The sequence below is a fragment of the Podarcis pityusensis genome, assembly GCF_964106645.2.
Source record: "Podarcis pityusensis genome assembly, chromosome: 13".
In the NCBI taxonomy this organism is placed as follows: Eukaryota; Metazoa; Chordata; class Lepidosauria; order Squamata; family Lacertidae; genus Podarcis; species Podarcis pityusensis.
In genome coordinates this window covers 5,049,349-5,064,686 of record NC_138038.1, presented here as the reverse complement: position 1 = coordinate 5,064,686, position 15,338 = coordinate 5,049,349, and the positions used below count along the sequence as shown (strand labels likewise).

At 42.6% G+C, this 15,338-nt stretch overlaps 1 protein-coding gene across 2 annotated transcripts in view; it reads right to left on the bottom strand.

The window, feature by feature from the left end:
* TMEM245 (transmembrane protein 245) overlaps positions 1-15,134 on the bottom strand; it is a 49,074-nt gene extending 33,940 nt beyond the window's left edge. For both annotated transcript variants that reach the window (XM_080976643.1, XM_080976644.1), the window contains exons 1-6: positions 14,562-15,134; positions 7,272-7,389; positions 5,927-6,028; positions 5,493-5,603; positions 3,377-3,565; positions 1,429-1,598 (exon numbers count right to left, since the gene is read on the bottom strand). In XM_080976643.1, coding sequence (XP_080832769.1) covers positions 1,429-1,598; positions 3,377-3,565; positions 5,493-5,603; positions 5,927-6,028; positions 7,272-7,389; positions 14,562-15,119 — 1,248 coding nt within the window. In that variant the 5' untranslated portion in view covers positions 15,120-15,134. The remainder of the gene's footprint in view (positions 1-1,428; positions 1,599-3,376; positions 3,566-5,492; positions 5,604-5,926; positions 6,029-7,271; positions 7,390-14,561) is intronic.
* Positions 15,135-15,338: the final 204 nt, after the last annotated feature.

The following is a 15,338-nucleotide window of genomic DNA, read 5'->3' as shown; positions in this document are numbered from 1 at the left end:
TCACCTAGAACTATTTACCCCACAGCTTGAGTACTGCACTCTGTAGTCCAGGACCTTTGCCCCTGATACAGCAATTAATTTACAAGCAACCCCCCATTTATGCAGGGGTTATGTCCTGAGGCCCACACATGGAATTGCGTATATTTGAAACACCACTGGAAAAGCCTGCAAACACTCTCTAAGCCTCTCAACATCCTTGAAAAACCCTTTTAAAAACCAGCAGCACTTACCAGATGCCAAACTCCACCAAGCTCCCTCCAAGGCTCCAACTCTCCACAGGCCTCAACCATTGGTGCAAAGGCTCCTGGGATAGCTGGGCGCTGTTTTCATGCCTTTTTTTGCTCTTTCTGAGCTCTTTTAAGGCCCTTTTTGCCATTTTTAAAGTCATTTCCAGGTTTGGTGAAATGCACATATGTGCAGTTGCACACATACCAAACGTGCATTAATGGAGGGGTGTCTGTTCATGCAAACTGCATCATGATCTATGTCCACAGTGACTTTTCTGAGAAAGGTTTCTCTTTTACCATTTTTGAAGAATATTTTTTATTTTATAACAAACAAACATTATCAGGATACTCTCCATATGACTAGACATGGTAGGTTAGAAAGCAAATTTCACCCACAACTGTTACAGCTTCTCAGACTGGCCAAGTACTACACAACTGGAAAGGCACCCTAACATTTGTGGTTACCTTTACAATCTGTCTCAGCAGATTTTTCCATTAATGTAGCAAGCTCTCACCTGGCCTGATGTTTCCCACCCTTTGAAAAGTGCAGAATGTGGCCCAGCAAGTCATCTAGAAGGAAGCGTCTCCATTACTAATGCCAAGGAGGTATGTATTTGACAACTCCTTTGGATGGGTTTATTACTGGGAGTCCCTCTTTGGGGAGGGAAAAAGAAATTTGGTCTGTGGAGGCTCAGTTGACTATAGACAAAAGAGGTATTGGCTTGGAACCCAAGTTCTCCGATCCAGTGGGGACTCCCATTGGCAGACATGTGTATGTGTATGATGATCCCAAAACCTGCTGGAGCAAATTTTCATGAAGCACAAAGGGCTACAATCAGCAAAAGTCCCCTCCCTACCTTTCACCCGCAGGAGCATCCTATGGCTTGAGTTCTGGTCAAAAGAACACTGTACCTAAGCCATTAACTACAACAGCCCTAACTCTGTAACTAGTACTGTTTACAACCTAAAACCCAAACGGTGCAAATTACCTTCAGGATTGTACAATACTAAAGGGTTCTGTGCGTTCATTACAGTGCATGAACGTATTTGTAATTGAAATAGGCAAAACCGGTTTGACTCTGCCCCCACTCCCCCAATATAGCTGATGCTCTGGTTGAAAATCAGGATAAAAATGTTTAAATAAATTTTATACATGATACACACAGAGAGACGCACAAGTTTAAGAAGCAACTTTAAATACCTTACTGTCTAGCTTTAGAATGACTCTTCCGAGGCCCTTGATTGGTCGTGGTGCAAGAGCTTCTTGACGTTCTCTCACAAAATCTTCAAGGACATGCCACCAGACACTGCAGTGACTCACCAGAAATTTCACCACTCCAAAGTGGACCACAAGTTTTTTGACAACCCACACTGCAATATTAAAAGAAGACTTACTAAAAATATGGGGAAAATGAACACAGCAATATTGCAGAAAGCTATGCTAAAATGGCTGCTACATTTCTTTTGCTGATATAGGCAGAAAAATAATTTTGGATGCCTGAAACAAAAACTTCCCAAAATATGTGCTTCAGGTACATAATAGCTAATAGGTTCATACAGATAGTAATATATATTCCGTAGTTACAAGAGCTAGAGTAAAATAGGTACACGCACCACATCTCAACATTAAGAACTTTGAAGGCTCCTTGATTCCAATTAGTGGTAAAAATTATGAAGGATTCTAAAAATTCCAAAAATATTCAGTTTTCTGAGATACACACAGCGCAAATGCAACAAGGCACATGTTTAAATATGTTTCGGAGTCTCACAATACATAGAAAGCCTCAGAGGATCCTAAACCATAGTTTGAAACTAATATGGTGTCTGAAATTACTCATGATGCCTACGGTTTTCAATGTGAACTGCACACAGCTCAGTCTGCTGCTGCTGGAAATACTGTTTGGGGAAATCAAAATTATAAGAAGAGTCAGTGGAGGAAGAGCAACTTGTTGGGTACTTACTTTCCCCTCACGTAATGGAGACTGACCGGGAGTTTCTGAGGCAATTATGTAACTAGCATAAAGATTAAACATATTCTGCTCATTACCACCAAAATCTAGCTTAGCCATATGTTTTGGGGCTAAAATTATTTATACAAGACTTAATTATATGACTGTGTTACTCTTAAGGAACAAATGACAAAGACACAGCAAAGTCTTCCCAGACAGGGCAGATAATTCCTTTGCCAACTTTTTTCTTATACTGCAATAGGTAAATCAGCTCCATGTCACTGTGCTTATAAATAGAAATTCATATATGAGCAAGTCACAACACGTTCAGCCTGATCCTTAAGCCTCAACTAAGTTTCTTTTTCTTTATATTTTAAGTATTCTTTTTATTTCAATATCATCCTTCCTCCTATGGGAGTCCAATCCAGAAGTATTCTAACTACTCTGATGACCACTTTGGAAAAATCTTCAAGGCATCAACTGTCATATGATCACATGCAGGGTAGCCAACAGGGCTGGGTGGTATCTGGTTTTCAACACTGCGATATATCACCAGCTAAAGATCGCAATATACCAATATATCATGATGTCTGAAATAAGGATGGAACTATGCAGAGGCAAACAGTAGGGCTTGATGGTATCTGGTTTTCAATTTCATGATATATCACCAGCTAAGCACTCATTACCAAACTGAGAAACAATGGTCAACAGTTTCAGAACAAGCCAGGATGTTATTCATTTCATAAACATGGTTTAAGACTCTGGTTTGTTCCAGTTCGCTGCTTATGTTCCACACAGTCCACACCAGCTCAACTGGTGCCTCTTACTATTTATACTCTGTAGCACAAAGTGACCCAGGGTATGTGATGCTAGGGTATGTATCAGGAGGCTGCCTGCCCAGTTTCCTTAAATTCTCCTCTGTGCCACATCCCACAGGGATTCAGAGGATCTGACCCATAATGGTGGCTTTTCAGGGAACACAAGGAGCTGCAGTATAGAGGGTAGCAAAACTCCCTTGCACAGCCACTGTTCTGTTCTCCTGAGTCTTGATTCAGCCAACTGAAAGTTTTCTGTTTCCTTACAATTTGACAAACTCTCTTTTCTCCATCTTCACAATTGATCTGCACTGTGGAGACTTTGGTTGAAGGTTTCTCATCTAAATATTGTTTTACCTCACAATATAAGAAAATAGAGAACAACCTGCAACAGGTACGGGCAGCAGCTGTATTATCCAGAGATTCAACCATATTTGAACTATTACAATGGCCCATGCCAGCAGAACAAAGTAGATATCACTTGTATTCTTCTTTTTAAGAAGTGTTCCGATCTCAGGTCTCTGTCTGCCACTCACAGTGGATGGAGAAGATGTGGCACTACTTTCTGCGGTTCCTGGAAGAAGAAAAAGTCAGCTATATAATACATTCAACAAGACTGGCAAGTTTTAACTTTAACTTGAATTTTGTAGTACTCCCTTCCAGTTGAGGTCAAACATTTTAACTGAAGTCTGATTCTATCATTTTAACATATTCTTACCTTTTCTGTATTCAATTCTTGTAACCACTATGAGACAATTGCAGTTAAGTGGTATATAAATTGTTTAAATAAATAAACAAACTGTTATTCAGAAGCACAGCAGCCGTCAGAACTGATTCTAAGATGCTTGGGAAGCCATGTATACCAGTCTCATGTAAACCCATACAAACTACTATGCATTTAACACCACATTGTAATTTCCCAAAAGCCCAACGTATCCAGAACTAAATGAGTTTAATCATACATTTCTAAAAAATAAAGAAGAAAAACTTAAAAATGAGAATTGCTTTCTAGTTTTCAGTGAAACATTTGCTTTCAGTGTACACAGAAATAACTTTTGCTGCAGTGTTTTAATCAAAGGCTTAATGCTTGGAATTCTGAAATCTCAAAAGGAAGCTTATATACAAATAATCTATTCATACGCCAAGGTTTGGCTAAGCATGATTTGGTGTGATGTCTAAAGTCCAACTATGGTTTGGCACAAAGTTTCAACTGAAACCAAGAATCAGATACGTGGTTTGACAGATGATTGTAAACCATGGATTTGTCTCCTGTTTGAATTTACAGAGCATAGCTGTAGCATTCCAAAGATCACTGTATTGAGTAGACAGAAAACAGAAGTTGATAAGCAACTCTAAATTACACTTTACATTTGCCTCAAAAACTCTGCAAAATACAAGCTCAAAACACAGAACTACAATTACAAAAGTTTAATCTAATAGTATATAAAAACCTCCCTGATAGCATATTCTCATACTCTTAGAGCATTCAAGCTTTCTGTTTTGTGCAGAATACGTCTCCTTGAGTTTCCAGTATTTGACTAGCAAGATTAATTTCTGCAAGAGTGACAGTATGAATGACCCTTCACAAACAAACATCGAAAATGATGAACTGAAGTCATGTACATTGTACGATAGCAACTGCTCAAGACTGCAATCAAAACAGGCTAAACAGAAGTCATCTGACTGAATTTGGTTTGCTTGGTTTATAAACTGCTACTTCATATTTGGAATTACTCTATTGGTAGGTTTATTTAGTTTCAGCTGTATGGTATGCATATAAACATTACATAAAAGTAAGTTTGGCAGAACAAATCACAGATGGAGTTCTGAATTATTGCTTGCGCAATCCATGGTTTTGGATGGTGCTGAAGCCCTATTTAAATTTGACAACATGGTCACTAAAATCTCAGAAATCAATTTGTGTATCATGAAAAAATCCACATGAAACTAATATTTGATCAACTGAACAATTTAGCAAGAAAAAAAAACCTGTGAGATTTCTCTCACAGCTCTCAAATTTCCAACTATGTTCTGTGAAATTTTGAGAATAGTCCTTATTGTTTGCAGAGTGTATTAAAAAACCAAGTTAAATTGACAGAATCTGACTTGCTAATGTAATCACCACCTGCCCAGAGAACAGTTTATCCATACAAATACTCAAGGATTACTTGTGTGCCTTATCATCTGACAAATAGTTAAACTGTTATCTTTCAATATGGCATTCAGCCATTATAATGCCACATCACTAAAATCACCATTAACATGACAGTTTAAAATACAAGTTGCATATTTTGCACTTTATGCAGTAATCTTAAGGAACAAATGACAGAGCTGAAAGATGAATTACAGAACAAACAAGCAGTAACAAAATAAGCATAGCTAAACTGCCCTGCGATCCGTGGACAAAGGGCAGTATATATATTTAATAAATTCAAAGAGCAAGATTAAAGCATGCAAACATATTGAAAAATGTCTAGCATTCTTACAGAATATTCAGTCACCTGAGGATTGCGGTGAATGTTCCTCATTATTCGATTCAAATCCTGTAATTGATATTGCCATGGCTATTGTAGATGCTGCAATAGAAACCATCTGACCAGGAAGCTCTACCCCTATAAAAAATAAAATACTTATAAAGGTCTGAAAGTAGTTTAATTGGGTTTTTTTCTGTTCCCATTAATGGACTGTCAACAGCTTCAGTCACACCAGAATAATCCTAGACAACATTCTTTTTCAGCAGCTACCACTCACTTAAGATACTCTAGAACAGGAGTAAGCAACTCATTGTCCTCCAGATATGTTGGTCTACTGCTCTCATCATCCACCATTACTGGTGATGCTGGCTGGGGCTGATGGAGCTATAGCCCAACACATCTGAAGGGCCATAGCTTAGCTATCTCTACTATGGAACTACAAGAAAAAGAGAGTTTCTCACCTGAAGACTCTTTCCCACTCGGGTGCTCGTGCAACATACCCACAGTCATTAAGACAACTATAACCAAAAACACTGGAATCTTCCAAGAACCTGCTGCGGAAGCTGAAAAAAAGGAGGACCTATGAATAAAATCAACATCCTTTCTAAAATCAACATCCTAATATGCATAAACTAGTAAATGGAATGAACAGAACAATCAGGTAGGACTGTCGCTACCTGACAGATATTTGCAAAAACCTTATTATAGATGAAATGAAAAGACTACATTTTGACTGGATATATTTACTTTGATAATACTACTTCTGAAAACACAAGTATTATTTCCAAAGGGAGACAACAAGAACTGTAATAAAATAACCACACTCTGGGCAGTTCATATAAGGGAAACCACAAGGGAGACAACAAGAACTGTAATAAAATAACCACACTCTGGGCAGTTCATATAAGGGAAACCACCATTTCCTACTAAATCAGAAGTAGCTAACCCATGACCTTTCAGATGTTTCTGGGCTAGGACTTAAACTGACCATTGGCCATGCTGTCTAGAAGTTGTAGGTCCACAGAATCTGGTTGGCCTTGGGCTCTCACATTCCTCCCTCTTCTTTCACATATCAGAGCAGAGTGAAAGTTTCCAGTTTTACCGCAAATTAAGCACAGAAATTAAGCATCAAAATTTGTGGTTGAACTATGTTTGTTTATTAAATTTGTACACCACTCTAGCTATACCTGTAGATCTCAGGGCGGTTCACAACATAAAAAACAAAAATTATATAATGAAAACAAAAACAAAGACAGCCCAATAATTCTCCCTTGCTTAGTGAGATCTGGATCTGAACCATGGTTTGATCCTCACTTATTCTCACTGTAGTTTCAACAAACCAGCTTGCTGAGTTTAGATGTCACAGGGAACTGTGGTTAGTTTGCAAGTGGAAGTGCGACCTTTTGAACTCCTCCTCTAGCACAAGAAAAAGAAGATGGGAGCATGCATCCCTGAGGTTCCAGCAGATTCATTCACAGAACAAAACCATGGTTTCCCATTACAACTGGATTCCAGGCATGGTTCAGATACAATGCAAAATCATGACCATACCTTAATTTATAATCCCAATTTGCAAGGCCAGCATGAATCATTGTTTACTAGTGCATATTTGTGAATAAACCCTATTTATTTTAATTAAGTTTTAATTCAAGGTATTCTATAACGTATTTGAAATGGGAGGTCTTTTGTCTGGTTCACTGAAAATTGGTTTAAGACATCTCTTTCAGAAATCTGTAGAAATACTTTATAGCCAAGTCCTGAAAAACAACAAATAAATGAAATAAATATTTTTATGAGGTTACTCACCCAAATGGAAGAGCAGTAGAATCCAGACAGGAACAGAGATTGTTCTCAAGTAACGTTCAGTGCTTGGGTTCCACTTGAATAATACAGTCAATAAATAGCCTGCTATCAAGGTCCATATCTTAACAGGAAAAGGGAATAAAACAGCTATCAGTACTCATCCCTGGCAAACCCAAGTTAGCTGCCCAACTGGCAACTTTAATTATTAAGCAGAATAAAAACAGATTACATTAAAACAAAAACAAAAAAATGGGCTTCCTTCAATCCAAATAGCTTTTTAAAGTCCCTAGCAGCCTTGTCTCTTTTTTAAAAAATCAAGGTACAACAAGAATTTTGCCTATAATGGAAAAGAAAAGATGTTCTGTGGTTTTAAGTGATGAGCTATTATACATTATTATACATTATTATTATACATTATTATTATTATACATTAGGGTTGGGTGATATATGGTTTTCAACACTGTGATATACAGATATAGCAAAACATCTGAAATAAGGATAGAACTATTTAGAGGCATTGGGTGGCTTCACGGTTTTCCCCACATTGTGATTTCTGCATAGCAGTCACATACACATGCATACCCACACCATGATTCACGATATATTGCCAGGTCGAAAAATATGAAACCGATATCATGATATGGACTTCAAACCAGTTTTGGAAGATATATCAATATATTGCCTGGCCCCACTACTTCTCCTCTTTGCATTTTATATGAGATTTCCTGGCTGTGCCTGAGTGCTTACTCTGTAACTGAAGGTTTTCTTTAAGATGGTGCAACCTCTGGCCATCCCTGATATAGGCATAAATCCTATATAATCCAGTATTATATATTGTTTTCAGCTTTTTGTTACTGTGCTTCCCTATGTTTTCTAGTTTAATGGGAACAAGTAGTCATTTTTGAAGAACCAAAACCCAAGTACTGTTTTGTTAGTGATTGCTATTCACTGTGAAACAACATAAGGGAGTGAAATTAATGCCACAGAGTCTTCAGGAACTCTCACAAAAGTTCCTGTTACAATTCCCAAAATGTATCATGGTAACTAAGAAAAGGCAGTGAAAGCAACAAAGGATTTCACCAATATGAAAGACTATAAAAATACTAAGCACAGCAATATGACACTAACACATGCTCTAATCCTTCCCAATGGTAGGACCAATAGAAACATTAACAACAGGACTTGCCATATGTCACTAGTGACAAGAATGCCTCCCCCCAAGAATGCCAAGTACTGCCAACCTTGATGTCAGAAGGGCAAATGCTTAAAATATTTCACTCTTCAGGACGCTTCATAACTTTAGGTTTACAATGACCTCTAACTACAAGAGTCAGACATATATTACAAAAACACAAACAGCATGTTGTTGTAAAATGTTTGCACCCCATAAGAAATAAAGATTTTACATGTGCAAAAGAGGGATGTACTGAAACAGTACACATATCTACAAGTCTTTATTTCAGGGCAGTGTGAATTGAGCAGTGATCTTATGCAGTAAGTTATAATCTACATGTTGCACAGAATGAAGAGGGATTTCCCACTTTATTAGTTCTGAATGTACAGTGGTGCCTCGCAAGACGAAAAGAATCCGTTCCGCGAGTCTCTTCGTCTTGCGGATTTTTTCGTCTTGCGAAGCAAGCCCATTAGAGGCTTAGCGCTTAGCGCTACAGTATTAGCTGATAAGCGGCTTAGTATCAGCTGTTAAGCGGCTTAAAGATCAGCTGATAAGCGGCTTAGCATCAGCTGTTAAGCGGCTTAAAGATCAGCTGATAAGCGGCTTAGCCATCAGCTGATAAGCGGTTTAGCAGCTTGGGAAAAAGGGGGGGGGGAGGAAAAAAACCCTGCAGGAACTCGCAAGACATTTTCGTCTTGCGAAGCAAGCACATAGGAAATTCGTTTTGCGAAGCACCTCCAAAACGGAAAACCCTTTCGTCTAGCGGGTTTTCCGTCTTGCGAGGCATTCGTCTTGCGGGGCACCACTGTACATTGGGGGTGGAGGGTTGCATTATGATATATTCACCAGTGTAAGAAGCTCCCTGAATATAGTAAAGTAACACACCAAAAAAAACTTTAGCAACCTCTTCTCCCCTTCACATGCTTGTTTACTACAAGCATGGCGCAAATTAAATCTTCAGTCTCAAGTGGTACAAAAATATATCACTTCATTCTACCACCTCATTCTGCGTAATGCGTCAGCTCTAGCAAGAGAAGGCTCAGGATCATCCGCCTCTTCTGACGTGGGAACGACAGCCCTGAGACGTGGTGCCCAGTTGTTCATTTCTGAAAAGGATCCAAGTTTTCCTAGACACTGCATTTCCTGACTTACTCTCAGAGTAAGCAATTATTTGTATAGTGCCCACAATGAGCATAGTGCTTCAAAGACAGGCCCCTGCCCCAAGGAACCTATAACCTAAATTCAACACAGAGGAAACTACAGAGAAAGGGAGAAGAAGTACGGTGAAACAACAGGATAAAGAGCAACTGTTTCAAGCTGCAATCCTGCCCATGTTTACCTGGGAGCAAGAACCATTTAAGTTCTGTCTAGACTTACACAGGAATGCACTGCCAGTTACACTTACAGCAGGGCACAGGAAGTTTAGGGAAGTATAGTGACTGTTGTTTTAATGTATTTTTAATATTTTGTGGGAAGCTGCCCAGAGTGGCTGGGGAAGCCCAGCCAGATGGGTGGGGTATGAATAATATTATATTATTATTATTATTATTATTATTATTATTACTACTACTACTACTACTAGGGACTGAGCCAGTCTTCACAGAAAAGTGGGGTTTGAGAAGGGATTTGAGAGATGTAAATAAAACAGCATGATGTTGGTATACAGGGAGGCAGTTCTAAGCTTATGGGACAACAAAGGAGTGAGCTCTTTGAGGTAGCAGACCTCCAGGTGGCTGAAGATGGCAAAGCTGGAGAAAAGGATACAGGCAGGGGTGCTCAGAATGCAACAGCAGAAGGATTAGGAGGAAGGGCCATGGACGGCTCTGAAGGGCAAAGACTGGAAGTCAGTGCAGGGTTTAAGGAGAGGCATCACAACATCAAAATGACAAGAGAGGGGCATCTGTTAGATGCGGGGGAACCAAGACCAGAGAGAATATTGCAGTAGTCCAAGCAGTCTACAGAGGAAGAGTCACTTTTTGCAAGAGAAGAAGGAAGAAGCAGCAGCATGCCTTGGTTGATGCGTGGTTTTCAACATCATGATATATCAACAGCTTAACATCACAATATCTTGATATATCATGATATATATCTGTGGTGGTGGAGAGCCTTGCTGGGCCTCCCCGTGGTGACAGAGGGCCTTGCTGCACCTCCCCGCAGTGGCAGAGGGTCTCACCGTACCTCTCTGCAGCAGCGGAGGGTGTGCCGCGCTTCCCCGCATAAGCAGAGGGCCTTGCCGTGCCTCCCCATGGAGGACCTTAAAATGTAAGGAAGTAGTAGATTTAATAATAATATTAAATAAACTTCCATATATTTAAAATATTTTCAACTAATTTAAGAGTAGTTTAAGTGATTTACTAGTCAAGTAGCATCTGCTTCCCCACTCACGAGGTCTAAATTGAATCTATGCATGCATAAGCCCTACTGAGTCCAACTAAACTTACTTCTACTTTCCTGGGAGTAAGCCTCATTGAATTCAATAGGGCTTGCTTGTGAGTAGACACACATTTGCTTGCACTGCTTACCTAAAAACACCCTCCCCATCATTCTCACATAGTACCCAAGCTCCCATTTCAGGATAAGGAAGCCAGCTAAATCTTCTCCACTCCATTCCACCCCCCCCCCACAGAACGGTCCCCCTGAAAGCCATCAATCTCTCCCTTTTTATCAAAGGGAAAGAGGGGGGGGGGGCAAGCAAGCAAAAAGATAAAGGTAAAGGATCCCAGACAGTTAAGTCCAGTCGCAGATGACTCTGGGTTTGTGGCGCTCATCTTGCTTTACAGGCCAAGAGAGCAGGCGTTTGTCTGCAGACAGTTTTTCCGGGTCATGTGGCCAGCATGACTAAGCCACTTCTGGCGCAACGGAACACCAAAACCAGAGCAGCACACGGAAACGCCATTTACCTTCCCGCTGGAGCAGTACCTATTTATCTACTTGCACTTTTTTTGGTGTGCTTTCAAACTGCTAGGTTGGCAGGAGCTGGGACCGAGGAACAGGAGCTCACCCCATCGTGGGGATTCGAACCACCGACCTTCTGCCAACCTACCCCCTGGGAAGCTGTCAAGTCTCCACCTTTGGTTCACCAGTATATTGCCTTGTTGAAACACTTATGATGATGTTATTTCTATACCAGTATTCAACAATATGGCAATTTATTGCACAGCCCTACTTGGCAACAGACTGAACACAAGAAACAAGGAGGAATCAGCCATAAAGCTGTTCATGACTGTTCATCAGAGTAGATTGTAACTTTGTCAATGGATAAACGAGCGTAAGAGGGAGTAGGACTTGGGAAAGGAGATTAAAAGTTTGGCTTTGGACATACTGAAATGACCAAAAAGCATGTGATGATCAGAGAGTCAGCTGGAGATGCAGGACTGAAGAAAGGGAGACAGTTCAGGAGTAGAAAGGTAAGGCTGGATGTCATCCATATGTGGCACAGAAAGCAGTGAGTGTTGATACCATCAACCAGAAATAGTGTGCTGAGGGCCAAAAAACAAATCCCAAGTGACTTCAGCGGAGAGAAAAAACCAAGGATGAGCCTTTTCTGTGGTGACTCTGAAATGCTTTCCCCATAGAGGCTCACCTGGCGCCATCATTACATGTCTTTGGACGCCAGGCAAAAACAGTCCTCTTTACCTAGGCCTATGGCTATTAAATAATCTATGGTCTGTGAAAGTGTGATTATTTTACTATTAATCTGTCTGTCAGTATGCTTTTTACTATGCACTGATGTATCGTGTTTCTAATGTTTTATACCACCCTGAGATCTGTTTGATAAAGGGTGGTATATAAATTGAAAAAATATTAAAACTGTGAAAGAATGATTAACAGCTCAATTCTTACCATGTCTACTCAAAAGTAAGTCCTACTGAATTAAGTGGGGCTTACTTCCAGATAAGTGAGGTTAGGACCTCAGCCTAAACTGGTAGGGAAAAGAACCGTATCAAGACAGAACCATTGAAACCTAGACCAAGGCATAAAAGGAACCAAGCAGGAGTGATAAACTGTATCAAAGACAGCATAAATGTAAATAATGAGGGCAGAATAGAGTTTTTGTGAGTGTAGTTTCAACAGAATCCAGGGAGTAGATATCAGACTGAAAAAATCAAGATCTGAGTTAGAAGGAAAGTAAAACACAATGGGAGTCTGGAGACAAAGGGCAGAAGAGAGAGGGAAGATACATCAAAGGATGGCTTTTTGAAAATAGGGGAGACAATAAACACGTTTAAACAGAGGAGGGAAGAGGACAGAAGAGCGAGAGTTGCTTTTGTGGTGGGAGGGGATCAAAAGGACAACTGGAAGCATCAGAGAACAATAGGGTAGTCAGGCCAGAATGCAGATACTTAGAGGCACACTTGTTTAGCTGACATCTTCCAAGCTGATCTCTGGTGTTAAAGGCAAGTTCCAGAATGTAGCCCCAGCTCAAAGGAAGCCCTATTGCTAGGATTCAAGCTTTCCTAGAAGCTGCATCCTCTAACCTCTCTGTGGGCGCAGTTCCAAGTGGCTGCGATTGAATATTCAAGATGTGGGAGATCCCCCACAAAATTCCCCATTATGTCACATCTCCCAGGTGCTGAAACTGGACAGGTTCCAGTGCAGAGCCAACGCTCAATTAAAGCCCTGTGCACAGTGCTATGGGTCCAATCTTTCCTGGGACCTGCACCTTCTTGAAATTATCTTAAGATATGTTTCAGTGACTGCAATTCATTATTCAAGATACAGTTTACATATTCTATGTTTATCCCAAGACCTTCTGTCACACCTTCTCAGTTAACTATCAAATTGTGCTGTGATCTATCACAAGAGCATGAAAGCTACACCTGCTGAAAATTCCCTTTTCCACATCCATTAAAGCTCAAGGAGCCCAGGTTTTCATCATCTAACCACCCTACTTATCGACCATGAGTGTTTAATTCTTGTTTGCTGCTTTATTTTGAGTTAGGGGTAGGGCTGGGCCAAGGATGAGTGAAACAAAAACAGCAACACAGGAAAGAAGACAAAATTGTCCAGTGTTCAAGTTCCTACATTCCTACTAACCACATAGCCTAATAGTTCAAAGACACGTGCTTTCTAGGTAAACAAGGAAAGCATGTGAAATGTATATACAGTATGAGAAGTGATGTAAAGCCTGGAAAGATGAAATCATGTAAATAATACCAGCTTTGTTGTGAATTAATTTGGTTTAGCGGTCACAGTTTAGGTGTAAAGGTGTCTAAAAACACATTGCTCTTTCTTCTTGCTAGTTTAAATCAATTCACTCTGCCAAAGCCACATTCTCTTGTCCTAACCAGGGGTGGGCGTGCAAACAGCAGCCTATTTGCTGCAAAGTAATCTGTGGCGCTGTGGGTTAAACCACAGAGCCTAGGGCTTGCCGATCAGAAGGTCGGCGGTTCAAATCCCCGTGACGGGGTGAGCTCCCATTGCTTGGTCCCAGCTCCTGCTAACCTAGCAGTTTGAAAGCACATCAAAGTGCAAATAGATAAATAGGTACCGCTCCAACGGGAAGGTAAAAGGCGTTTCCGTGCGCTGCTCTGGTTCGCGAGAAGCGGCTTTGTCATGCTGGCCACATGACCCAGAAGCTGTACACCGGCTCCCTCGGCCAGTAAAGCGAGATGAGCGCCACAACCCCAGAGTTGTCTGTGACTGGACCTAACGGTCAGGGGTCCCTTTACCTTTTACAGTTCTTGAGAGCTAACTGCAGCAGTTGAAGGACAACTGGGCACCTAAAAGTGAGTTGTTACTGAAATCTCTTCTTCTGGACCTGTTTGTATTGGCACTTTGCTGCCCCTCATCTTGATCTTGAGTCGGCCACGACTGGACCTAATGGTCTCACTTTACCTAATCTGGTTTAGTGGTCAGTTTTGCACCACCGTGTAGGTGTGAAGCATTCTCAATGGGAAACTTAAATCAGCTTCCCCTCTCCTTTCTTCCTGGCGTCAATCCAGTCCACCAAAGGGCAACCCAAAACCACTTTGCGGGAAGCCGCATCCTCTTGTCCGAACCGAGGGAGTGCACGTGTGGGGGCGGGCGCGCTTTAGAGGGCTGCGATGAAGGGGCGGGGGGGACCCACGCGCTCTGCACATGCCCCGGAGGCTCTCTTTCCCTCCGCCCCCACTCACCCAGAGGCTGCTGAAGCAGTCCAGCCCGGCGCCGATGACCCCGGCGGCCTGGGCGAGCGCGGCGCGGGCCCCGAGCGAGGCCCCGAGCGCGTAGCAGCCGTAGAGCGCGGGCCCGCCGGCGCCCAGCAGCACCAGGAGCCTCCTCCGGCGGAGCAGCTGGCGGCCCAGCGCCTCGGCGGCGGCGTTGGCGAAGCAGAGCGGCAGCAGCAGCGCGGCGGGCAGCACGGGCGCCCCGGAGCGGCGCAGGCGGCGCAGCCAGGCCCGGCCCAGCGCCGTCAGGGAGCTCTTGAAGGGGTGCAGGAAGGTGCCGCACAGCGCGGCCCACAGCAGCGGCCGCAGGAAGGCCTCCAGGATGAAGTAGACCAGCACCGCCGCGCCGCAGCACAGCCCCGCCAGCACCAGCGCGCCCGTGTTGTAGAAGGCCTGCCGCAGGGGCTTCTCCAGGCGGGGCAGCGGCAGCGCGGGAGGCGGCCGCCCGGGAGGGCCGGGGCTCGCCGCGGGCTCCGGGCTCGGCGAGCCGCCGCCGCCGCCGCCGCCGCGGTCCCCGCTCTCGGCCATGGGCAAGGCGCCGGCGACGCCGGACCGCGGCTGAGGGGCCGCCTCAGAGGAAGGGGCCGCGGGGGATGCTGGGGGCTGTAGTGTTTCCTTTTCCCCTCAGGCGGCTGCTTAGGCGCTGGGAGACGCTGTTCTTTTTCTTCTCCCGGGTCATGGTTTCGGCTGCAGCCTGCAGTGCGTGCTGGGAGATGTAGTTCTTTTTTCTTCTCAGGGCGTGGCTTT